This window comes from Phasianus colchicus, chromosome 9 (genome assembly GCF_987193195.1).
Source record: "Phasianus colchicus chromosome 9, bPhaCol1.hap1.1, whole genome shotgun sequence".
NCBI lineage: Eukaryota > Metazoa > Chordata > Aves > Galliformes > Phasianidae > Phasianus > Phasianus colchicus.
Genome location: NC_143444.1, coordinates 17741769 through 17769151, shown reverse-complemented (window position 1 = coordinate 17769151; position 27383 = coordinate 17741769). Strand labels below are relative to the sequence as shown.

Below are 27383 nucleotides of genomic sequence, written 5' to 3'. Positions count from 1 at the left end.
ATCCACCTTGTTGTCCCCAGCTACACCTGTTCTTTCCCATCATTGTAGTTACAACAATCATCCTAATTTTAAAATGTTACTTAACTGGAGTTTCTTAAAATGTAATCCAAGTTTAGACATGCTGTCTACCATCAGTGATAAAAGTCAAAACACGCTGCAGTTCCCACATTAACATTACCATTCCAACAATCATTCAACGGGCTATTCAACTGCCTTTGTAAACACAACAAACAGTGCATTAATGACAGTAAGTCATCAGATCTTACTTGTTTGTCTAAAGATCCTTTGCAATTGTTTATTTAGCCAATGTTCATTCTGTTAAAATACCAGATGTCAGTCAAATGCCTCAGGAGCAAATGGAGGCAACGATCACCAGCCAGAACAGCTTAATCACACTTGGTATATCAACTCATTTCTGCAATGCATCTTACATGTCCAGACCTTTAACGACACATCAAGAGTTTTGGAAGCAGCGAGGCTTCTGTTCACAGGGCAATATAAATGCAGTAAAGGGAGGCAAGTAGCATCCTAACACCTTTCTGCTTTTGAGAGGATGCACAGCCTCATAATATACATGCTCTCATGCTACCAACAAGCTATCTCAGGGAAATCTTAGACTGTAAGAACAGTTGTAGAAGTAGAACTGTGCTTTTTCGCAGTTATATTTCAGACTAGCATGACGCAATGATCTTTATTTATAAGCCTCTTTTGATATTATTTTTTATCATAACTGTATACATATTACTTGTAATGACCTCTTGAAAACAGCAACTAACCATTTTTGTGGGGAGATCTGGAGAACGACAGTGCAAGGCAGCTGAAAAGACCCAGCTACTGGGCTACTGACAAAGCAGCCTAGCAGATCACTTCACAGTCTGATTTCCATACAATTCTTTCTGTCCTTGTCCATAGTCACAAACTGATGGGATTCAGCTGGATTCCAGCTCTGTAATCACATAATAAGTAAAATAGTTGCAAATCTAGCAATAGAATTTCTTTGGGCTTTCCAGCATAAGGTCTGTGGGATGAATACCAAACCAGTATGAAGAATACAACACATTTAAAAGGTTACATACTTGGATTGCATTCACTAGTGGGAAACCTATGCAGAGATTAAAAGATTGCACAGAGAGGAGACAACAATGAAAGAACTCTCCACATTTATCTCATCTGAACCTGTCCTTTATCCACTGAGCTAGGAATAGTCAAAGTTGAGCTCCACAGTATCAGAGAATTACAACACAATATCAGGCCCATCTCCATGTTCCCACTTGATCTTAAGAGTTTAAAGTTTGTTGTGAAGTTACCAATGGCTTTTGTGGACATGAAAAGGGCAAAAAAGAGATTACAGGATTAATTCACCTGATGGAGATGCCTCTATAGCAAGTCCTTTTATTTTGCTTTGCAGATTCATTTATGTAGTATAAGAGTGTAGAAATAAAAGAAATCCTATTCTAAATGCCACTTGCATAATTTTATCGAGGACTGAATACCTTCAGAACAGCACAAGACTACTGTGGGAAAACCAAATACTGATTATTCCTTCAGATCTTGCCTGTATAAACACATAATTGATTTAACTCAATCACTTTAGTTAAACTGATGCAATCTGTGCACAGACAGAGTAGATAGGTACATAGAAAGGCACTGTGGTTATCTTCTCTGAGACATATAGTAATTTTCCTCCGCCTCATACTAAAAAACTTAAAATACCTACAACAATTTATTTCCCAGTGCTAGAACTCTTCATGATTCAGTAAGACAAAGACATGTGAATCCCACAGATCATTTTTAAAGGAAAAAAAGTAAATAATTTTAAAAAGAATTAAAATAACCTGAGTTACATTATCAGTAAATCATTGTTTTAACTCCTCAGCAGGTGGCAGTACAAAGTTATTTACAATGTCATATTAATCTGTACTGTATTAAGTAATTTGTTCTTAAGTTTGCAATAAAAGCCCTAGCGTAAGATAATTATACAGACAGAAGAGTTAATTAAGAGAAAAAAAAAAAATCAAGCGCTCTGCTTCTTCCAGTTCTTCAGGATCACTTCAGCTGCATCCAGAGTGCTGTCTTTCTGCAAAACAAGGAGTATCACTATTACTGCAAGTATGGATTCTTGAAAACAGTAGTAATCATATTTATATGAACCCAAATCAATATTTGGCAGTGTCACTTGCAACCTCTTAATATCCCAGTTGGTCACATTGTCATTAACAGTTATAGCTACACTGCACAAAAAAATTCTGATTCCTTGCAAAGACTTATTAGATATGTTTGTTACAAAAATAACATTTTTTTCTCAATATTAGTATTATCAAATTTCATTAAATTGGGTAGTCCTTATTTAAATATTTGGCATTTACACAGTGAAACACTTGGCTGCTCTGTACTGGACACTTGTTAGCATAGTTTCCTAATCTTTACGTGTATAGGTGGGTTTTTAAAACTTCATGCAACCAAGCTATGCTGTCTACTTAAACATAAACCCTCTGAATACAAATAACCCACTGGTCAGTTGCATGGCTTGGCTACAACACAATGAATCATACAGGTGTGTTTAACTTGTTGTGATTAGTGCTGTTCATCCTTGGCAAGCTCTATTAACTATCAGCAAGTTTCATTCCGGTTCTTACTGGCTCTGTTTGTATCACTGTCTTTATACCTCATCCTAAGAGCTGTGATAACATAAGCAGAAATTCCCATTCATTACTGGATCAAGCTAAGGTACAGATTCTTATACTAAAACAGAGTTGTCACATTTCATTATGTTGACACTGTGACAGAGCAATAGGACAAGCATTTTACAGCACTCAGATTACCAAAGATCATGTATGTACATGTCCCCACAGCATTTCTTTTCAAGCACAGATTCAACAACTGGGTGAAACACAGGGAAGAACACATGAAAATCAGGTGCCCACAAAATCACAGGTGTTATCTAATTCAGGATTTCTCTTTTCTTTAAAAAAGAGACAAGATTCCTTCCCACGTCTTTGTTTTCTTTTATAGTTTGCAGCTTGTGTAAAACTCTTTGTATTTTCAGGTGAATTAAACTTCAAGCCAACTTACGATTTTTGTTGCTGGAAACTGAACAGACATGCAGTACTTCATGCATATCATTTTAGTATATCATTTTGCTATACATGGGAATTATTCCTTATTCTGGTTACAGGATCCACTGTAAGTGATTGCATATCCACCTCATACATCAGTGTCATCACTGGTCAGTAATGCTTTTACAAATCAACAAAATATCTATCAAAAAAAAAAAAGACCTAACCACCCAGTTGTTAGCTATGTCATTTATATTTCTGTTTTCAAGTCCCTCGGCAAAAAAGACTGTTGAAGCTACTTCATGCTGAATTCTACACCAAACTGATTTTCCGTTTCTAAAATCATCCAACTCAGACTGTGGGCAAAAATGTAGCAGTTGTCTATTGCAGTTTTTGATGCTGTGTTGATTTTTGAGTCTTCATGGGACACAAATTTACCTTAATGAAGCAAAAACGTATATATTTTTCAAATTGCCTTTTTGTCTCGGGCCCACAGAATGCTGAAAGAGGAATTGCTGAGAGTTTCTGAAGAATTAAACAAAAATATTATTATACATCTATATCAAAAACGGTTTTAAGCATGGTTTTCTAAAATTCTTTGAACATTCAAGGAAAATACAAGGCTGAATTTTGTTCTGAGTAACTAGGCTTAAAAAATTTCATACTACTTTTCTTAGACAAAACATTTCAAAGGTATTTTTCTACAACTAGCATTTAAGCAGCGAAACAACAAGTGCTGGAACTTAACACAAACCTATAAAAATACATTACCAGTATGCTTAGCAATATATAAGTCACATCATCTCCAAAAGATAGTATGAATACCAAACAGTATTTTGAGTAAGCATGGTTGCACTGCTTTGGATTTCAGTAGAAAAGTATTTCTAAAACTAGAGTATAACTAGGACATCTTACCTTAGATGATATCATCCATCGGACAAATTTATAATCATAAGGTTGATTCTCATCCACATCAGAGAGATCCACATCTAAGAAAAAGAAATTATGATTTTCCAGACTCCAGTGGGAAGGCATTCACCAGCAGCATTACACTGATGTATGCTTTTATTAAAGAAATGTAATTCAGATTATATTGAAACAGCTAACAAGAGATTAAGCCAAATGCTTGGCTCTCAAATTGTTTCATAATCAAAGACCTGTAAGAAATGCTTTTATTTTTTATCCACAACCCTTGCCTTTCCTAAAACTTTACCAAAGCTTTGCAAAACAAGGATAGTTGTTACAATTGCAAACAAACATTTTTCCTCAAGCTTATAAAATCCACCTACAGGCTAAAGTCAGATGGAAAATTTAATTCCCACTTAGTATTTCTGACAGTGTTGTGTGAACAAGAAATGAGAAGACAGTTCAAAACAAAAGCTGTATTCTCAGCTTAAAAATATTTGCTTTGTATACCCTAATATATAGGGTATACAAATAAATAAATATGTATTTTTTTAAACTTACTTAATGTAGAAACATCAACAATCATAAAGTATCCTCCTTCTGGAATGACAGGTGTCAGCCCAACTTCCTGAAGTAGCTGAGCCATCCGATCACGCTTGCTTTCCAGCTCTCGAGGCAGTGAGTAAAAATAGCAGTCTGGGTCATCCATGCGTTTATAGTCTACCCAAAGTGCTTGTGCCAAAGCCTCCTGGAAAGACAATGTTCAAAATACTCAAGGACATTCACATGCTTCCTAATGAAATTACGTAGATTTTTCTTTGATTCTGTAGTAACATCTGGCTCTTATTAAGCAAATCAACAAATATAAATTACACAAACTACATCCAGTAGTGTAATTTGCTTGCTAGTTTGTATTGTAGCAAAACCCAAAGCACCAATTGCTCGCTAGGCATTCATCACCTACAGAAGCTCTGAACATGAACATTTACAACATGAACTGAAGCTGAGTTTAGTGACAATATAATCATAAAATACTAATAAATAAACTGTGATCTAAAAGGTAAAGATAACTGTCAGTAAAACAAGACCCTACTGCATCAACTTTTACTTACATTTGGCAGGAGACCACACAGATTGTTATGAGTGGTGCCTACTGGAAGAAGTAGCAGTTTGTGTGTGAAAGAAGAAAGAATCTGCAAGACTTTCTTGGTTTTGTTTCAGGTTTTTTTTTTTTTTAATGTTTGTTTTTGAAATATCTTGTCAGCTGATGAAGTTCAATATCTTTTTCTAGCAACCCAGAACACGTATTTTGACAATTAAAAATTAATTGTTGTGATTACTGTTTTATCATGGTAAGGTCTACAAGTTTGTTAGGTGAGAAAATAACTTCTTTGGCTCCATCTGTACCTACCTGTAATGGAGTTGGGCAAGAATATAGTGTATTTTGATGAACTACTTGCAAATGCTTAATCAGATTCTGGGGGCCAATAGACCAACCAAGCTAAGGGAAAAAAAAGCATGCATATATTATCCTTACAGCAACACCATTACTTCAGATTAACAAAGAATTAAAGTTAGAAAATGTCTCAAGTTTTTCTTTAACAATTAGTAGTTTGTTCTGGTAAAGAACTCAGAAGAGAGCTAGTTAATAACTTTGCTCTATAATGCATTTTAAAAAATCTAGGTACGAGACAAGAATAACAGCTTCACTTAACACATCTCAAAGAATATCAAGCAAACTTTTAATTCTTCATATAACGAGTTAGAAATTAAACAGATCCTTTATTAGGAATGATACTGCCAATTGTTTTAAGTCCACGTCATAGGCACCCATGTCAAGGGTGGTTCAAGCATAAAACAAGAGGTCATTACTGGATCAAATCTACTTTCAACGAGACACAACTCAATTGTCATGGTTCAGTCTGACCACAGGTGATAAAGAAGAAAGCATTTAGCCGCCAAAAGATTAGCTATATTATCTTCTAATATGTATTTTGAAGTCACACAAAATATTATTATTATTTAATATTTTTATAGTATTGAAAGAGAAACCATTCCAAAAGTTACTATATAAATCTAAAAATAACATCACCATCACAATACTGGATAGTTAAAAATATGATAGCATCCAAGTCTTCTCCAAGAGTTTTGAATAAATCATACTGTGTTTATTTATATATTTTTTCTCATAAGAACTCACTACTCAAAAGACAAGAACAGACTTAAAACAAAAGAGTTCAAGTAGTCGTTCCAGCTGAATGGTGTCTTCACTTTTTAGAGACACACAGATTTCCAGAAACTTTCAAAAACAGGTAACAAAAATGGAGCATGATAAATGCACCCTGTTATTTACTTAACTAAACTCGTACGCTGATTTTCCTTACCTTCCAACCAGTTACACTGTATGTTTTCCCAGCACTTCCTATAGTTATTGTTCTTTCCCACATACCTGGCAATGTAGCTGTATACAAAATAAAATTAATTGGGTACAAGTGCATTCACGTATTCCATGTAATTTGCTTCTAGCTAAGAACTACAATATGCTGATGTATAATTGTAGAGAGAGTATTTGAAAACTATAGCAACTGTAACAAGAGAAAGAATGTATGGTCCAAATATCTTGGCACAAAAATAAGATTTCGATAAAAGATAGAAAATAAGGAAAGACATAGTTGGTGAAAATGATGTTAGTTTTCCCCAGATGCAGAATTATTCATAAAAAAGATAAAATCTAAGAGGCTACTTATTTACCTCAATACGGTATTATTTCTGATGCCTGGTAAGGGCACTATATACAACATTAAACCAAGCACTCCCAGGCATTTTAACAGAATTGTCCAGAAAACAGTTCAGTATTATTCAGTATCTCTTATCAGAAAAAAAAATAATTTTTAAGGTTCTGGTTTAGAAATCAGATACCACGTGAGTTAGAAACCCAGTACAGAGTAAGTAAATTACATTTTATTATACAATTTGAACAGGCCTGAGACTGACATGCAGTAAGAACTAGGTAAGGGTGTCTGCAAGTATTAAGGGATACAAGGAAGCCTATTTCCATCCTGTATTTGTATCTTGTAGGAGACCAAAATCTTTTCTTCCTTTTCAAAGGTGATGACAGAGCAAAGATCTCTTCTGTCAGCTTGCAATTTTCTTCTGTACTGCTTTACCATTTTGACTCTAACTTAACTCATTTGCAATAGAAACAGGCAAATCAAGACACAAGTCACAGATACAAAATTAGACAAGGTCATAACTGCAGTTGCAGTTTCAGTGCTAAGCAACACCTGGGCTCTAGCACACTTGTACACTACAACTGCTACCAATGAATTTATTGGTTGTTAAATTCCCTCTCTAGAGAGATCAACAAACACAGATTTTCCAAACAAACACTGACTTTCATAAGAAAGGTTTTGCAGCAGTTACATTCATTAGGCATGGTAAAGGTCTTTGCAACTCTTCAAAAACATGCATTGTATTCTTCTGAGCACACTTGCCAAGAAAAGAAACCAAACTAGCAGGAAAGAGACTCATATTCTTATTAGCTCACCCATATTCACTCAATTGCTCTGTGACCTTGAAAACATAAAGGCAGTTTGAACAGATGCATCTTGTAGCTAGCTAGGTCAAGAGTACACACTACTTCCTAAAGACAACTGAACTTGCTCACTGCAAAAATAATTGAATTTCAAAGCAAATGCCCTCTAGCGAGAGACTGTTTTGCCACATAGTCATAGGAATTCAACCTTGGAGACAGAATGCAACAGCATTTCAAACCATAGCAGCAGCAAAAGAGCACAGGGGAAGAATCAACTCGGTTGCTTTTACAAGCAGGTTTTAAATAAGCAAATTCTTCCGTGCTTCCATGCCAGATGGCAGCAACATTACATGACACCATAAGGTGTCATAATTTACTATCAGAGTGCAAGCTAACACATATAAGTCTGTTACCTGGGCTGGCACTCAGCTTGTTGAGATGTCTGTTCTTAATCCTCAGTTACAATATGCTACCTCTAAATCCTAATCAATACTTAGAGGAGGTTTTTACAAAGTCAGATAATGATGAGAAACTTGATGAAGTGCACCACACTACAGAAAACAGCCTTAGTGACAGCACAGAGATGGTACTAATTTTATGATCTGTGTTGAGCAACTCTTCTTAAATTATATTAAGGAACCACCACCAGACACAGTAAATTGATGCAATATCTACTTTGTATCTCTCAGAAAGGAAGTGTCAGTGCACTGATGGAGTGTTTAATATGAAAATACAGGAGTTTAATATGAAAATACAGGAGCTATTAAATAAAGAAATAGCACATGCCATTTTTTCTTACATTTGCTTTTTGTAGATTTAAAGAAGTCTAAGAAACTGAAGTTAAAATGAATAGATCTTGCTTCTTTTACTGAAGTAATGTTATTTCTCGCTTGTTTTATGGAAGTTTTATGATAATCTTAATAATAAAGTTAAAGATGATGTCATGGGATTGATCATAGAGTACATACTGAAATGAATCTGAGTAACCTTTCAGGCTTTACTTTTTCTCATAATCGCAAGGGATTTTTATTTTGCATGCTGAACTACAGAAAGTCTTCTGTTCAATTGTAAATGTTTTGGTTTGAAGCATTAACATGACAAAGCTGATACTAATAAACAATAATGTTACTGTATTTTAAGAACTCAGCACCTGTCCACTAAGACAAAGCACAACTGACAACTGAGTGTTCAAACCTGTTGTTATGGCAAAGGAAAATAAATGGATTACCTTCCACCACCCACAGTGACTCTGGTTCTGAAGATGGCTTTTTGCATGAACCACCTGCTAGGTCTATGAAGAAAGCTATAAACTAAACTCATTTTACTTTGTAATTGGAACAGGATAAAGCACCAGTTACTGTGGTAACTTGGCATGATGCGCTGACGCAAATTACAATCACATGAACCCAAAACATTCCGCTTCCTCAGCATCTGAAGGTCTTCTAGAAGATACCAGACAAGTGAAGTATCTAGAAGGTATCACCACAACAGCCACAAGGTTAGGCCACTTTCAAAACAGACTCACAGTCTATGTATGGCCAATGCAATTAACATACTAAGCTGTACAATCAGTCGCTGTGTAGCTGAGCTAGCAAGTATTCCAAGGTCATTTAGATACAACTTCCTTTTCATTTTTTATAAGAATCAATTTCTACAATGATGCTTCCACTAGAGCCCTCACTAATGGAGTTTCTTTTATTGCTACTCTTGAGATTTTGAGATAGTAAAAGCTTAAAGTTTGAACTTCTTTCAGCAAACATTATTTTAGGGGTAAGTTTACAGTATCATTCCACAGCTGCTTCTACGACGTCACAAAAAAAGAGATAGGTACCTATTTTTGTGTGTTTATTTCCCTTGTACACCAGCCATTCATATACCTCGTCACTGATGCACAGAGTATCATGTTTAATACAGAGATCAGCTATTACCTGGAGTTCTTCTCTGGTAAATACCTGGAATGCAAGAAAGTAAAGGCAATGCATTAATCACAGTATTTAAGGCATACTCTGAAATTATAGTAGTGGTAAAGCAGGACTCTTACCTTGCCTATAGGGTTGTGTGGGGTATTCAGAATAATCGCTTTTGTTTTCGAATTAAATTTACTTGCAAGTTCAGCTGGATCTAAGACCCAATCAGCACTAGATGCAGAGTTTCCACCATTTTTCTTGGAAAAATAAATAAAAACAAAAAATGCATTACTGGAATGCAACTTGCTCTGCCTAAACAGAGGTGCCCAAGTTACCATCCTCAGACACTTTACTAACTACACATGACAACTTATCCAACCTGTTCTGCTTCCCTGGGAGGAGGTGCTCCCCAAACAGGCAGGAGGCTAAGATCAAGATAAATTACTGTGACAATGGCAGTCTTGTCCTGCCTGACGCCTGCCTGACAGCTTCCTCAAGAACCAGTTTCCAGGATCTGGTTACACACACATATAGTAATGTATGTGTAATGCAGGAAGTCCAATCACATGACAGTAGAGTTTATGGCCTTACACAACAAGTTATGTGCATGCTTGGCTGGAAAGATAAATCACCACTAGACTAGGATTTTAGCTCCTTCCCTCCTTATCTATGTGAAAACAGTCAAAGAGTAAAAATATCTACCACTGAGGCCCTGGAATTACATCCTCAGTGTACATGAAGATGACAGAAGTTTGGGTCAGTTTCTGCTAAGATCAAAGAGCATGGCCATACTAATTTTTTGACATATGCCTAGAAGGAAAGAAAAGCAGTCCCTCAGCCCTCTCTTGACAGCAAGATCAACATCTTGCATCCATAAAAATCCTTGCAACCTGCCAACATGATGCCAGAAGTACCAATACATAACTTAACTATATGATAATTATTCATTTTTTACCAATAATTACATCAGCTACCACATAATCTCTTCTTATTAAATAAGTGGATTTTAGAAAATAAGTTCTACTCTTTCACTATATGAGTCACTGAAGGGATCAGAAACCAAATATTCTGAAATGCAACAGATACAGAATTTGCACTGGCATGATCATCCTTCCTATGTTTCCAGTGAAAACATTCTCTGATCACATCCAAACAAAGGAATGTTGATCAGCTTTCAGACTGCACAAATTAAAGCAAATGACAAAATGAGAAACACTGTCCTGCCTTTTCCAGCACCAATAAAATATTTTATTTGCTTTGGATTATCATTATCTCAGTCTTACACTATAACAATCAATCTCATTTTTGTATAATTGGATATTTCGAAACACTGCACAGAAAAGCATCTCAAAGAAGATTTTCAAACTGTATTAGGTAAAGAAGTTTCATATAGTAAATAATTTTTAAAAAGCTACTCACGTATCTCAATGGAATAAAAACAGGCTTTGCACCCGCCATCTTTACCAATGGTTCATAACAGTCATAAAATGGTTCTATTATTATTACCTGAAATTACAATAGTCAATATCAGAAACAGAAAATCTTCAGTGCATAATACCATCGTATTTCCAGATTTGCTTTGGTAATCTAACTTGATAATGTTTCTGGCACTCCATCCTGATTTAAAAAAAAAAAAAAAAAAAAAAATCACAATGTTCTTCCTTTCCCAGAAGGCTAACAGCATCCTGGGCTGAATCAAAAGAAAGATGGCCAGCAGGGCAAGGAAGGTGATTGTCCCTCCCTACTCTGCCCTCTATGGGCCCCATGTGGAGTACTGTGTCCACGTCTCGGGCCCTCAGCTCAGGAAAGATGCGGAGCTTTCAGAACAGATCCAAAGGAAGGCCACAAAGATGATCAGAAGACTGGAGAACTCTGGAAAGACCTGATCAGGGCCTTCCAATGCTTAAAGGTAGCTTATAACCAGAAGGAAAATCAACTTTTTACATGTGTAGATAGTGATAGGACATGGGGGGACAGTTTTGAACTAAAAGACAGGAAATTTAGATTAGATGTCAGGGGAAAATTTTCACTGAGTGGTGAGATGTTGGAACAAGCTGCCCAGAGAAGCTGCGCATGTCCCATCCTTCCAGATGTTCAAGGTCAGTTTGAATGGGCCCTGAGCAGCCTGATCTAGTGCCTGATTTAGTGGCTGGTAATCCAGCCTGTACAGGGGGGTTGGAAATAGATAATCTTTGAGGTCTTTAAAAAAAAAAAAGAACAAAAAAAAGCATATAATTTCATATAATAATGCTCTTAGACTAAGCATAGTAAGTACTACTCTTCTTTTTGACAACACACACTGTAGTTACAATGTTACAGTCACTAACATATTGAGAATGTTTGGGGTCTTGTTGAACAGATGTAAATGTGCAGGACAAAGATGGGAGATAACTATAGCAAATTGTTGAACAACAGCAAAGCTGCCCTAATTTATGACATTCCAGGTGGCAGTAAGTATGCACTTGCCATGTTAGATGGAATGTATTCTTTTCAAAGACATGGATTCTACCTCCAACACATAATTTCCAAGTATCAAGGAAATCCCAAAGAATGGCCTAAGTCTTCGAATTCCAACAGAAGAAAATTTTCAAATTGGAAAAAAAGGAAAACTGCTAGGCAGAAGCTTGGAAATATATAAAGAAAAACCAAAACAAACAAAAAAACCGCAACTACCAACCCAAAGAGCAGAGAACTAAGAGAACTGTTAAAAAGAGAGAAGTGAATATCAGAGCAACAAAAAAGGAATAAAAGATAGAAATGTGAACACATTATATAAGTGAAAACAACAAAATGCTGAAAGCAAAATGTGCAACACAACAAAAGAAGCTTTTGTTCACTGCAGACCCAAAGAAACACTCCCCCAAAGTGACATTTAGTATCATTACCAAAAAGACTGAGATCAATAGTGAACAGATGAATCACCACAGCTAGTACAGTAAATTAATGACCTTTCCTATAAAGGACTTTTCTGCTTTTGCTGCTATAACTCAATGGTTCAAAATAGAACTTGATATACAATAGCTTTTCACAGGTAATACTTTGCATTATGCTTTGTTTTCTGTTGCAGACAACAACCCAGACATTTTCTTAAATAAACATACAATATCATGTCATCTAACAATAACAGAGAAGAAGCCACTACAGGTATTGCCAAGCATAAAAGAAAAGGGTCTGTAAGCTGATGAACTGATAGGGAGGACATCCAAATGATGATTCTAAGCTGCAAGTCAAATATGCAGAGGTTTGAATTACTTCCTGTAACTTAACAAATTACTGGAAATCAAAAAGAAGCCCAAACATTAATAAGCAGACAAACAAACAACAAATAAAAGCAGTCAAATTCTCTTTTCAGTGCATTTAAGTAAATATTTCAAATAAAAACTTACTTCATCTCCTTCTTCAATTAAAGCCTGTATTGTACTAAAGAGAGATCCATAACCACCTACTGTCACCAGAATATCTGTGAAAGGGTCAATCTTTCTTCCACAAACTCTCTCATATACTTGAGACAAGGCTTTCACCAACGATGGATGCCCCTGTTCAAAGCAAAGAAATGCATCTAAAAGAGTTTACACATTGTTAGGAACATATCAGTGTTTTGGGGCTTTTGTGGGGGGGGGGGGGGGGTATTGCCCTGCCTCCCATGGATCAAAATAACATGTTTTGAAACAGAGAAACATGAGATGGACCCTCAACGTTAATATGTTTCAACAGGAAGCATAGCTTAAAGCATTTGTACATTGGGTAAGCAAAGCTATTTCATTTGAATTCACTAGGAAATTCTTTTTGCATAGCTAATACTTTTGAATTTCTTTCTTATCATCATATCTCAGAATAACTTTAGGTAGCCTGTAGGAGAGCTAGGACAAGAGACAGGAGGAGAGAAGGGAATAAACTGATACCAGTTAACCTTCCTTACTTTTAGAGTCTCCTTCTACCTACTCATATCTCCATCTGAAGTGCCTTCTCATTTTCATTAACTTTCAACTAAAAATGTTTTGGTGCAAGGAAAATCTTTTTATCTTGGTTATATACTGCTGGTAAACAACTCCTGCGATCAGAATGATAATTCATATATTGCAAACCTCAGACCACCTTTTGGCAGTTGACACAGAGGTTAGAGTACTCTTCTCAAAACGTGCAATGAACAAGAAAACAAACATAAAACAAAGACCATCTACAATATAGGAACAAAAAAGCACAACGCTGTTTACTCAGGAAGAGTAGGGGTTTCCTGCTACGAAAAACCTTTTTTTTCCTTCCTTTTTGGATACTTGGTAAAAAGAGAGAAAGCAATTCTGGGAGAATAATCAGCTATATAACAAAAATCCTCCTCTAAATATTGAGCATTGTAGCTCTGCACATAAGGCATAAAATTATGAACCTCTCTGTAAACAAAAACATTGCAATAATTTAAGACTTGCAAGTCATTTTTGATTAAAGTTACAGACATTTCTTCCCATGAGTGTGTCAGCTACACAGGAATGCTGCACCACCTGAGTTACTCCACAATCAACTCACAACCAAAGTGCTAAAATACAAGTTACACACTGTGTAGTGACTATCCTCCAGAGGGGAAACTTCCTCTTTCTAACACTTCCTAATCTCCACTCAGATCTGCTGACATCATGGGTGAATCTTTTCTTGATGCACTGTCTCTACTGATAATGTACTTCTTTCTCATCCTAGTATTATCCTACCCAATTCATGGCTACACTGACCAAATAAAAGGAAAATGTGTAATTTACAATCTTTTGACCTGTAAATTGATTTATATTGTCTTTAAAGGTCCATACAATCCCACACATATGGTACCATTTTGGTCTTGAGCAATTATTCTGCCTTAAGGAAGACTACACAGTCTGTTATTTGGTAACAGATAAAACTACTAGGTAAACTTAATTTGGGACAGAAAAGTATGAACTACCAGTAAAACCAACTTAAAGCAAAGTCAATGTTTTTTTCCTGTGGCAAGCTCTCCACTGACCTCAACTGCTCAAGTTTCACAGTACTTACAAAGCCTCGTGTGTACTGGTTCAGTCTGTCAACTGCTGCTGCTTTTGCCAGCTCTTCTTTAATGTAGCTGGGAGGGCATATATCAGGAAGGCCTTGACCAAGATTAACAATTGAAGGATCTGCTGCCACTTTTGTAAATTCAACCCTAACAGAAAAAAAATACATCTTCAGTTTAACATATCAGACGGAATTATCTTTTCCTTTAAGGGAATTAGAAGACAAAAGAAGTATTTTGCTTTGCCAAATTCACAGTACCAGAAACAGTTTTTAGTAAAGTGCGCTCGTACTGAGAAATAGAGTCTGGGACAACGTTAAGTAACCACAGGAGTCAGAGAACCCAAAAAACAGTTAACTTTCTGCTCCACAGAATTACTGTCTTACCAGAAGAATGGTGCTCACATGCACACGCACAAGCATACAGGTTTTCTGCATATAGGCAGAAGTGAAACAGTACCCTCTTTGAAAAATGAAGTAGACCTGAATGAGAACAGGGATATTACATGATTTAAAGGGTAGATTTTCTCAAGTGAAGGTGTCACTTGAACTACCCGGTCATCTCTTGGGATTATAACTTCTTTTTTTTTTGTGACTTTAGACAATGGATTGCTACAAGCTCTTTGTTAACTGTTTCCAGTACCATGTCAGAAACTAAGCTTAAAACTCTTGAACAACTTGGTTTGTATGGGTGGTTTTTTTTGTTTGTTATCTTTCACTCTTGTTAACATCTAGATAGTCAGGAAAGGGTAAAATGCAAAATTTACCCAGGTAAAAAGGAAAAGAAAACAGAGCATCACAGTTCAATCAAAAATAAAAACAAATTGCTAACAAAAAAGAAACCCCACCATCTGAGGCTGGATGACCAAAACATTGTGTTTGTATATATACATACTTACACATATATATACATACATACAAATGTAAACCCCAAGCTGTTTCCATTACCTAACAAAATCCCACCTTTACCAGTGACAGTAATAGTGCTTTGTGACCAATTTAATAACTAGTAAAACGCATACTAAGAATAAGAACTTAAATTACAAAGACAAGCATAATGGCTTAAAAATAAAGTCAAATTCATTTGGTAAACAAGTAGTGACTGAGTTAATTATTCAACTCAATTAACATTTAAAATTGAAAGCCAGCTATACTGCCACACCCAAGAGCTACACTTGTCTTATGTGGTTTACTAGATGCACAGAAGCCTGCGCCTAATGTCTCATGCTCAGAAATAATATTTAACAGAACTTGGTTCATTGCTTCTTCTTTTAAGCAGGTAACAAATAAATTTCAGCAGAGACAGCAAGAGCTTGGCAATAATTATCAATCTGGAAAGAAAATGTATCAGCCAAAGCCCTTTTCTGAAATTAGCTATTAGATATTTTTCTTTCACTTACCACACATTGCTATCAAGGCCTTCAATTCGTCTTGTGTTTTTGTGTCTAAAGGCCATTGTCTGCAAGATCAAAATAGACAGATAGAAGGGTTTTGTTAAGAAAGACAAAGTACTATATTGTTGGATCCTGCATGACAAACCCTTCTTCATGCTTTCTGAAATACACCACCGCCAACTGAATTCAGTTCTTACTCAAAATTATAGACACGGTCTTTCATTAAAGCTTCTGTAATAGCTTGAACACAGACTAAGAAGAAAATACATTGAAAGTGTCAGAAATCCTCATTCATCATTATCTAAAACTGAATTGGCAGCAAGGATGGATGAGGAACATAATTGAGCTCAATAGCTTCAAAAGATGATCTAAAAATAAAAATTAGAATACATACATTCTTTGTCTTTTCTACAATATGCTAATATCTTAACAGCTGTTTTTCTTTCAAGCCCGATACAATTTGGAAAGTTTCTTTTTTCAATGCAATTTTATTTGCCAATATGATGGTTAGCAAGAAAATAGGAAAGGTAATTCATATTATAATACATCAAACACATTAGAATGTGTCTTTCTGCTGTATATTAAGACCACTACTGAAGGTCTTAGGAAACTGCTTTAGAATAGACCTCATAGTTCTCCCTATAAACTTTTTAATAGTTCTGGTATTAAAAAAAAAAAAAAAAAAGAAGAAGAAAATTTGGGAAAATAAAACCATCAAATTTATTTGTATGCACAAGCAATAAAGAAAATAATCATAAACCAGTGCATGTCCATTTCTGTCTGGAAATCAGCTTGACACTCGAAAAGCAATTCACATAGAAAATAAGACCCTTAGAGCCAAACACTACAGTTTCTTTGAGTCAGACTACTAATTTTAGTGACCACTGTTTGGTATTGTTCATTTATGAAAGATTCAAAAATCATACTCCAGCTACCACACTTTGAGAAGGACTAAATACCTGAGTTGCCATTACGTTTAAAGTTTCAACTTTGAAACAGTGGGATTGACTCACAGTTGTAATTTCATGCAGGTACATGTTTGTACTCAATCATTTTACAGTAATGAAACTACTACATATGTGACAATTTGAAACGTGGGAAAACAATAAATAAACTAACATATTTTGCTGCTCATTTGTTTTCTGCGTGGATCTAATTCTGACCTCATCTGAAAGAGACAAACATCCAAACACCACCACAGGACATCTTTTGTTTATCCTCAGGCAGCAAACAGTAACTAGAGTTAAGACTGAGTTTTGACTGGGTGATCAGTTCTGCATCTAATTAAAAATATATAGTTTAGAAGATGAATCCGATTTTACAGTGTTTGTCTTGGTAAATAAATGTCTGTCAGTACTATATATTTACCAGTAACACAGGTTAGACTGAGCCCCTTCTCCACACACAGTTCCTTTTTTCTTTTCTCTCCACATACTGGACTACTACTCATACTATAAGGGATAAGAAACATTGCTTTGAAACTTTCCAGCTAAAAACGAGAATTCTGTATGGTGCCATGGGAAATCTGTTCTATTGATCAGCTCCTCCTAAAATTGTTTCAGTTCACTAAAAGCCTTTCCACTGTAGGACTTTATCCTTAACTGTAACATAGATCTTAACTTCAGTAAGTAATTTTCCATAGCTAAAAATACGTAGGCAAGTAAAGTAAGCCTGTTACAGTCCTCACACTACTTTAAGTTTAAATACTTAATATTTCAGGTCTACTTTTTTTTTTTTTTTTTGTGCCTTGAAAATAGCTTTGAAACAGAACAACTAAACTTATACCAGTTTTCAGATGTTCAGCTTACAGTAGAGTTCACAAGTCCAGCTACTTTGAGAAAGTGAACAAATTACACTTATGAATGATACCCTAAGGAGCATTCTTTCTTTTAAAAGGTCACGAGAACTCCGAAGGCTCCTTTTTAGTGTAGCCCAATTACATCACAGCTTAATAATCTCCAAGCCCTTTTAAGCTTAATTAATAATTAATCTCCAAGCCTAATTAATAATTAATCTCCAAGCCATGTCCTCATCAAGCTCTAACCTCCTGCTTTCCCTAACACTGATTGCTTTAGATGGAAAGTCAGGTGCTGCCTGTATTTATCTTTTTTCATAATACAAAGAAACTTGTGAGCAAATTGAATGGCAATACGTTTAATGACAGAAACACATACTTCTACATAATTAAATTGTGGAATTCAATGTCAAGAGCTGCAAATGAAGTCAAAATCTTATGTAAATTCAAAAATAAAGACAGGATGAAATTTCAACTTGGTCAGTAAGAACATGCAGGTACTTTAAACAGAATAAAAATACAGCACATGAAAAACTGACTTAGGTCAAATCTGACTTCCCAAGTGGCTTTTATGTTAAAACAAGCCTCTTATTTGAGCAAACTATGCTACAGTTATCTGTACAACAGCTTCAGCAGCTGTTCTATAGGATCTGACACATGCCTTGGTTGATCCAGCTTGCTAACTAGATGAACTGCTCTGTGACCTGGGAGCACAAATGACATTCCAGATACACAACACCAAGCTTAACCTCCAGCCACACACCATATTGCAATGCTTGTTTTCTCTCAGCAAAAGAGAAAGACTTAAGCTGAAGTTAAACAATCTCATACGCAGTTAAGCTGGGAAATTAAGGAGATTCTATAAAAAATTAAGTTTGCAGTGCTTTTATATCCCTTGCTATTGCAGCATCAAAAATCACTACTACCCCTGCTGAATTAACAGAAAGCTGAGATACAAAGGAATTGACATACCGAAATTCTGTGATAAAGCTGGCAGGAATCAGTCTCCTATATCTCAGGCTAACGCTCTACAATTAGGCAATCCTTTCAGCTCGCACCTGTAGCACTGACTTTAAAAACTGAAATGGTTATACAGATCAATAATTGCCAAATTCTGTTGTGTTCATGTGGTTAAATATTTAACTTGTTAGAAAAACTTACTTTAGTCTTAATAAAATGCTTGGTCAAGGTAACTAGGATTAATGAAAATACAGTTAAAGTGTATTTATTGGCAACATTACAAAATCAGTGCCTCTCTAAAATATTGCACAAAATAGTTTTATCGATGAAGTAGATTGAATACTTACATCAGAGGCTGAAAGCTTGATGGACCTAGAAAGTAAATTTGTTTGTAGTTGGTAAGTTCCAATGCCACGGCAACAGAGGCTTCGTGAAGCAAAAAGCATGCCTGTATAACAAATAAGTAATCTGAAATAAACCCTTATATTGCAGGAACAAGTTTCCTAAACATCACTAAGCATTTTTAAAATATAAAACCTTCTCTTCCTGTCAGTGTTTTTCTTTCTTTGAAATCAATTCTAGTAAATTATTACCTTATCACATTCTATATGAATCAAGGATGAAACTTTAGCTGACAGTTAAAGTTAAAATTTTTCTAGCTGTCATACAAAATGAAGGTTTCCTCTGTTTGAGAGCAATAACCTTTTTATTTTTTTCCTTACAATGAAAATTAAGACTTAAATGCAATTGAAAGTCTCTGTTAGAATTGTGAAAATGCATTTGTCTAATACAAATTGCTAAGGAGTTGACAATTTATACACAACATAAAAAGGACCCAGCATTAAAACCGATCTCAATTTTCAGGTGTTTCAAATTAAGCATTCAGAAACTGAGATAATGAAAATGACCAGTCACACTGGAGTAGCAGGTCTATGCAATTTATATAACTAAAAACTTTTACCTCAATGACTCGGGCAAATGTTAAATATTTAGCATGGCTGAAAATAGACAGCCAGAAAGGATGTTCTGCATGAAGTAACAGATTGTTCACTGGCTTCAAAAAACAAGCCCTGTTAATCAATGACTGCAAAAAGACACATGAACAGATACCTCAGGTAGCTACTTCCAAGAAGTTTGTTTAAACATATGCATCAGATGACCATGTGAAAACAAACTGAATTCGTAAGAGAAAAACATAGGAGTTTTTCATTAGGAAGAATGGATTTATTCCCATAAAGCAGTGTTCCTTACACTGAAAATGTAAATAAAGACCACCTCCTTTTAAAGATGCCTCACATAAGAAGTTTTAGAAGTATGTTATTTTGCCTTTCTTTTCTTTTTCCAGTACTACAAACTCAGTCTCAGTGCTGAAATTAAGATCCTTCGGACACGATACTGACTTGTACTTAACTCAATTAGAACCTCAGGAATACCCACACAAGCCCATGGCATTTAGCGATCTGCAAATACGTAATTCACTGATGTTCCCTTTATAGGCAGAAGCGGTAGCAATGTCCTCAACTCTGGTGGCCAGAGGACTAGCAAAAATAAACAGCAATTAAGTATTTTGCACCTGTCAGCAGATACTCTGAGAGACACAAAAGAAATATATAGGTTTAATAAGACCTGTAACTACATTTAAAGTTACTTTTAATAGCAGCACTTAGCATATTTGACATAAACTTTGATAACTACAAAGACAAAAAAAGATAATGAAGCCCTCCTGGCTGTGTATAACATATGGATTCTATCTCATATTGACTACAGCAACAGCACTGCTCTCCCAGGGTTAGATGAGTGACAGAGATAACCTTATTTTTACAGCAAACAATTGCACTAGATATTGCAGTGTGACAAATAGGCATGTCTTTACCTGGTCATTTTATACTGAGGTGTAACAAGATGATATAAAAATTTTCCAAACTCAACATGCAAAGTTAACTTGCAACCTAACAGAAACAAACAAACAAAAGAGTCTATAAATATTGATAGCATTAGTGCCACACTGCACTAAAAGGTAGTTTGATATTTGACAAGGCATTACTTGCTGTGAGGCAATCATGCAAAACTACAGCATAGCATGAAGAGCAGCAGACCTGCACTTCACTGCAGTGTGGTCAATCTCTAAAGGTACACAAAACACCTGAAGTAAAAATTGATACCCACCTTTAATGCCAGAGAAGTGTAGAAACTGTGAAGATTTTATGAGGAACAGAAGGAAAAAAATATTTCTGGAATATATGGAAATAGAGGGAAAAAATGGGAAAAAAAAAAAACAGCTTCAACAAGTCAAGGTTTCAGTATGTAGTTCTGCTACACTGAAATACTTGTGATGCTCTTTCAGGAAATACTCTCTCCTCTACAGCAATACGGAATGCTTGCTTTTAAGCAAAATTTTAAGGAAATAAAGGCAAAGGCCTGCTACAGTCTCCACCCCAGACCTGAAAAAGAAAACATGACCTACTCTTCCTTCTCCACACACACACACACACACTCCCATTATTATTGTATATTACATATTAACACATAACATAGGCTCAAAAGAATTATCTACTGTTACTTTTAGGATCAGTGCACACTTAATTATTAGCTCTGTACATGTTTTATGATGTCCACTGGTAACTTTTTCTCATCTCAATAACGTTTCTTCCAGTAAAGTTACAAAATGCTTCTGATGAACTTATTTCCTCTCTCCCTCCCCTCCTTCAAAACTACAGACCGAATGCTGCTGCCCCTCTATATTTACCTTCAGCTATACCACTCCTATCAAATACAATCACTGTTATACTTCTGCTTAACATCTGTTGCATACACGTAAAAGAATGTGGCATCTTGGGCAACCTTTATGAATTCTTCGGAAGACTGCATCACTGTACACAGCCAGGGAAGGAAAGCATCGGAGGAAGAGAGGGCGCCGCCTTACAGACTCCTCTCCACAACACTTTTTCTGCCACACAGAAGCAATTCATGACAGAGCAGGCCAAGAGAACTGCTGCTGAAATTGCTGAGCTGTGGGAAGCTGGGTCTTTTAACAGAGGCCACTGAAACTTAACAACTGCTGCATGTGACAACGTTCTGCCCCTTTCTTTCCCACACTCTGCGAAATGGAGACAACCGAGCACGGAGAAACAAACTTCACCGTGCAAAAGGCACAGAGGGACCAGAGGGGGCTTCGTTTTACTTCTCCCCACACGCCGCAGCTGCGGCACTTAGCCGTCTCACACTGCGCTTATCGTTACGCTGACACGCACCTACCAAAGCGTACTCTCAGTGAAGCACCCCGATCTCACAGCCGGAAAGGCACCAACCAACCCACCGACGAGCCTCCGCCCGCCTCGGCCCCCGGCTGCGCAGAGGCCCAACGAGCCGCTTGGGGAGGAGCCTTCAGGCGTCCTCTCAGCCCTGGCGCGCAGGTGCCGTGAAGAAGCGGCCTGCACCACCTCCGCCGGCCCGGACCCGCCCCACGCTGAGGGGCAGCCAACAGCCAGCCAACAGCCAGCCAGACAGCGCGGCCGCGCCTCCCGCCCCGCCGCCGCGCTCCCGCCCACCTGGAAGGGCCGCCCGGGCGCAGCCCGGCAGCGCGAGGGGTGAGGAAAGTCCCGCTGCCCTCTGGGTTCCCGCCGATTCCTCTGAGGGAAATGGCGGCTGCGCGGTGCCGAGAGCTCGCCAGCAGCCCGGGACAGGCCTCAGAGCGGGCCGCGAGCGGACGAAGAGCGCAGATCCGCGCGGGCCGAGCGAGGCGCCTCCCGGCGCCACACAAGAGCGGGAGGGCGGCGGCTCCGCCGGGTGGCCCACGGGGAGCGGTGCTCAGCCTGCGGCCTCGGCGTCCCTCCTGAGGGCGAGGTGGGCACCGGGTTGCCGCGTGAAGCTTTACGCCGAGAAGGGCGGCTGAGGCGAAACTGGGCGCGGGTGCTACTGGTGTGTGGTGAGATCCGGGGAAAGGCTGGCGCTTACAGAGCGAGGCACAGGAACACAGCTGAACATTTTAAGAAAGTTGCTGCTTCCCAAGTTGTGGTGAATTGCTGCCAGAGTTTGAATTGTGATTGTCCTCAAACTTCTCAAGTAACTCAAGTACTTCTCTCGATAAGAAAGCACATACAAAGTAACCTGAAAAACATAAGAATTGACACTAGGCCCGTGGAAACTGTGCTGATTATCCTCTTGTACTTCATTTTGGGAGGGAATGAAACGTCCATATTGTTAACACAGACCTCGTACGTAAGTTCACCTCTTTGAAAAATGAGATTTTTCCTCAGTGTCCCATCAATTCACAGGACTTACACTGCTAAGCTTTCACACACACAAAAGCTACCACACTTTAAATGAGAGCTGAGGTCATTGGAAAATGGAACTTCAGACAGCTGTAGGTACCATTGTTTGGGAGCACCCTGACTGCTCTGAGTCTTGCTACCATTAGGTGTATGAGGTCACAGAAAGTTTCCTTTAATTGTCAGTATATTTGATTATTTACTTAGGGAAACCCACACTTAAAATGTCTCCTTCCCAACCTTGTTCTGTTTTCACAAATCTTTACAAAACCGGTTTCCCTTCTATCAACATCACCATACAGTGTTCTAGGAAGGGATGAGCATGTTTTGTAACATTGTGATCTTATCATTTAGCATCTCAGACTGCTGCAGAGTCAGAAGATCCTCACATATCAGATTCTTAAAGGGGCCTGTAGAAGCAACAGGACATACATGTCAAGTTTACTCCTTGCTCTAAGATCTGATGAAGAGAATTTTTTTTTTTTTAAATAACTGTGTATAAGATACGTTCCATAGCAAGTCTTACTTGTTTTATTTTTAAACATTAGTACTAGAAGAGTTCTTGTAGTACCAATAATGGTCATGAGGAGATGGGTTAGCAGGCAGAATGTAAGCAGGTATTTTTTAATCAGATATAGCAGGAATATCTATTACTTGTATATCATTACTGCATGTGTTATATTGTGTATGTAATCATTGTAGGTATTCACATATCATAAAATAACAAGAGCAGATTGAGAAAAAGTATCTGTGATAGGATGAACTAGAACATGTCTACTTGGATGTAGAAGTAACCTCAAAAAAAGTAATATTGAGAAAGGAGATCTAGCTGTGGCTTTGATACTAAACATAGTACACAAAAAACTTAATACTTTAATCTCTTTAGTGCTTTTTAGAAGTTTAGCTGTCTCAAGCACGGTGCTCCTGCTGCCTGCAGGCTTGTACTTCTAGATGTAATCTCTAAGTATCCATTGGAGGGCAGCAGATTACAAACTTTGTCATGTCGTAGCACGGTCAAAAAAAAAAAAAAAATTCAGCCTTCTGTTGGCCATTCGCAATATCAGTGATCAGATTTTTCACAATCTCTTGTACAAGGCAGGCATAACTGGGAAATCCATACAATGCTATATTCTCTAGGTCTGACTTATGCAAAGTCCATTGTAATGATGGCCCACTATGAAAATCTTAATTGATACTTATACTCCTCTCATACTACTACTGCTGACACTCACATTAAATTGTTTTGTTTGGATTTTATTTATTTATTTATTTATTTTTTTAAAGACATCCCAAGTAACTTACATGGACATTCAGTTTAGAAGCATCTCACTCCTTTTGTGACTTCAGCGTAAGGCCTGCTGATTTTTTTTTTTTTTTTTTTTTTGTAAAATTCATGCATGGTTGTCATAACTGCATAACACATCTTCATCCACTGGAAGTAAGATTTAGTGCATTTTTTAATTAATTAATTTTTTAATTAATTTTTAAATATTTTTAATTTATTTTAATATAATCCTTCTACATCTTATTTGTAAAGAAGAAACAGGAGCTAGGAATCTATACACTTTCAAATAGGCTAGTGGGAAGCAGTTCATTTGAAGAGGAGATAATTACTTTAGTAGATGCCAAAGTACTTGGCATCTGTGGATGCTATTAACAGTCCATAGAAAAATCAGCTGACTGCAGCTAATTTTTGTCTGCTGGAGGTTTCTAGCCTAGTTACAGCATGTAACACTAATTAAACTGGATATTGGTGAAATCAGGTAGAGATGAAAAACAAGAAATTTAGGTCAGGTTTCTCTTGGGATATAGCCAGCATCGTCTCGACTTATGCAAGTCATAAAAACAACTTTACACATGATAGTACGAAAATGCATATTATTTCCTTTTTATATAAACTTAGAGTGCTAGCTTTTTTTGTCAAGAGGAAAAAAGCACTCAGTTACTGATGGGGCGTATAGGTCTCGACTGCTAACAAGAAATGGATAAAATCCTGTTTTTCTGATCTGGAAAGCATCTGGACAACATTAAGAGATTTCTTTGCTCATGATTCCTCTAGTTGCTATTTTTAATTCCTCAGGACTGCACAGCTATCTTGTGCTAACAATCCTCATTTTCCAGTCAAAAGCACAGGAAGATATGCTGATGTCTGCAGCATTTTAATGCCAGTCCTACATCCATGCTTCTGCAGTAGGTTGGGCAGGACACCTACACCTCTCTAGACCATGGGTAACTTGGAGTCTCTCAGCTCCAGGTTAGGGAGGCATCTACCTTATTCCCAGCCCTTTGCCAAGCTGACACTTCACAGTCTGCCTTGTTGTATCTGTAAGCCCTATTCAAGAGAAACAATGCCAATCTTTTCTTTAGGAAATGTTTACTAAAGTGATGTTCTGAGAAAGTAGTACACTATAATGAGCAAAATGTGCAGTAATGCAGGTTAAGGAATACTGACCAAATATCTTGCAGGTCCAATTTTATTCCTACTGAATCCAGCCAACATCTGGACTGGGAAGGTTGTGAATACCTGACTGCTTCCACACTTTGTGACTAACACTGGATTGCATCATGGGTGTCCACAAAGCTGGCAATATTTCAGTGAGTATTTCCTGCATTACTCAATGTGCAGCATTAAACAAATGCATAAGAGTTTTCAGTCATTTGGAGTGAGCTGTTCAACTTGTGTCGAGATATTTTTATGATTAAAAGTCTCAAATATGTGCCAAGGAACATGTCATATGATACCATGCTATAGGCATTATTTATTTTGATTCCCATTCATGTTTGGGTTTGGCTGCTGGAGATTTGTTTCTTTGTTTTCCCTTGTAGGCTACACTGTAATAATTTACTTACCACTTAGCACTATTTTAAAAAAGATATCATAGCTAATTACCTTGATCTCAGAGTTCGGATTGTACTGGCTTTATTGCCGCTAATGATCTAATCTTAACAGGTAATGAGAACACTCCTGTTCTAAATCACCTCACACGCTGTGTATATCTAAGAGAAAACCGAATGCAACAGCAGAGCGAAGGTGGTGGTGGATAACTGGTATTTCTTTACCCATAAACAGATTAATGCTCATTTATTTAGATGTTGTTCACACTGATAATCTGATTTTGTACTGACAGATTCCCAGGGTTGTCCTCTGATTGTGAATTTAGGAAAAGATGCTTCAATATAACAAACCTAAATATCTTTCTAATATTCTCCAGAAAAAAAGGCGAATTTCTGTTTGAGAGGTAGGATCTAGTCATCTACCAGGAAGGAAGTCTCTGGCATTTTTAGTGGTAGGAGCTTCAAATAGTACAGAACTGGTGTTTTAACCTTCTGTAGGAGTATTTAAAATAAATTTCTTAGCTAAATCATTGATTAAGCCACACATCAGGAAAGGAGACTGAAGTGAATGAGAAAAGTCTAGAATGAAAGTGTGCTGAAAGAAAGAAATTGGTTTTGATCTTTTGACCTAGAATCTTTTCTGATGATCTGAGACTACATGGTGCCAAGTGAATCCTGCTATATTTTAAGGTCAAGTTAAATGAAAAAGATCTTATACTGGCTGATCCTAAGTTGTTTTGTTTATTGATTCAATCAATTTTAGTCAAACCAAATTGGAGAGTAACATCCCACATAGACCAAATTGCGAGTTCTAACATGAACTCCTGGAGAAAAGACAGCTGGGGACAATTATTACCAACAGGATGTTAGTTGAAGGGAGTGACTTGAGCTGTCACAATTGAAATTAGGGCTGTGTGTCTACAGCCTAACAAGTAAAGCAACAGTGATTACACAGAACAGCATAACAAGTAGTTCCTTACTAGGGAACTTCTAGCTTCCAGTTTGTTAACCTCTACAGTAAGCATAAAACTGTCTCTAGACAAAGTTCTAGATTGACTAGAAATACAAGACTCTGCAAAAGCATTAGGCAAACAGAAACAAACATTAATACAATATTTTCTTTGTATAAAAGTTATTTTGCTCTGTATAAAGCCAAGTGATAAACAAGAATTAACACAGAATAAATGAAAGAAAGGCCTAGAACACTTTTGAGTAATTTTGAATGCATAAGAATACACTGAAGTGTATTTTCCATCTTCTCTACAGAAATGTACATGACACAGGGTTTTAATAACTAGAGTCTTAACTACTTTTTTTATTGAATTGTAGTTATAGCGTACAGTGGAGTCAAAGCATTTGTAAACCAGAATGAATAGCAATACATAATACTATAATGTGATAGAAAGTATAGCAATAACAGCAGAATGAGACAACCCTAAGCTGCAGCAAATGAGAACAAGCCCAAATACAGCTGCTGTAGACACAGAAGCAAAGAAGAAAACAAAAACAAAACAACAACAAAACTACTTACCTTTGAAAGACCTCTAGTACTAGGGATCTCCAGTAAGATACCTTTGCCTCCACTGCCAAACCTTAAATGAGGTCTGGGAAGGGGTGGATTGTGGTTCCACCCCTTCCTATCACTTAGGAGCACTGTTTGTACCTGAGCTCCCCTCGGTTGGCCCTATCTTCCCACCAGGTGCTCAATCACTTGAGC

The 27383-nt window shown here is 37.0% G+C and overlaps 2 protein-coding genes across 15 annotated transcripts in view; one reads left to right on the top strand and one right to left on the bottom strand.

The window, feature by feature from the left end:
* Positions 1–676: 676 nt before the first annotated feature.
* Positions 677–27265, bottom strand: KYAT3 (kynurenine aminotransferase 3). Of its 13 annotated transcripts, none has more exons than XM_090146387.1 (16): positions 21815–21952; positions 20730–20794; positions 20437–20512; positions 18911–19011; positions 15815–15873; positions 14421–14565; positions 12791–12940; positions 10824–10910; positions 9539–9661; positions 9329–9449; positions 6347–6423; positions 5374–5463; positions 4524–4710; positions 3972–4045; positions 3495–3581; positions 677–2077 (listed from the first exon to the last, which is right to left on the bottom strand). In XM_090146387.1, exons 4-16 carry the CDS (start codon positions 19007–19009, stop codon positions 2015–2017), a joined length of 1362 nt encoding a protein of 453 aa, XP_090002513.1. In that variant the 5' UTR covers positions 19010–19011; positions 20437–20512; positions 20730–20794; positions 21815–21952; the 3' UTR covers positions 677–2014. The 13 variants fall into 13 exon arrangements, with proteins under 13 accessions (XP_090002513.1, XP_090002514.1, XP_090002518.1 ...); XM_090146388.1 differs by having other exon boundaries at positions 20730–20754; positions 21815–21898; XM_090146392.1 differs by lacking the exon at positions 20437–20512 and adding an exon at positions 18576–18682 and having other exon boundaries at positions 20730–20754; positions 21815–21897.
* Positions 22168–27383, top strand: part of LRRC8B (leucine rich repeat containing 8 VRAC subunit B) — a 35137-nt gene continuing 29921 nt past the window's right edge. For both annotated transcript variants that reach the window (XM_031614854.2, XM_090146385.1), the window contains exons 1-2: positions 22168–22781; positions 25298–25426. The gene's annotated coding sequence lies outside the window, so the exon portion shown is untranslated. The remainder of the gene's footprint in view (positions 22782–25297; positions 25427–27383) is intronic.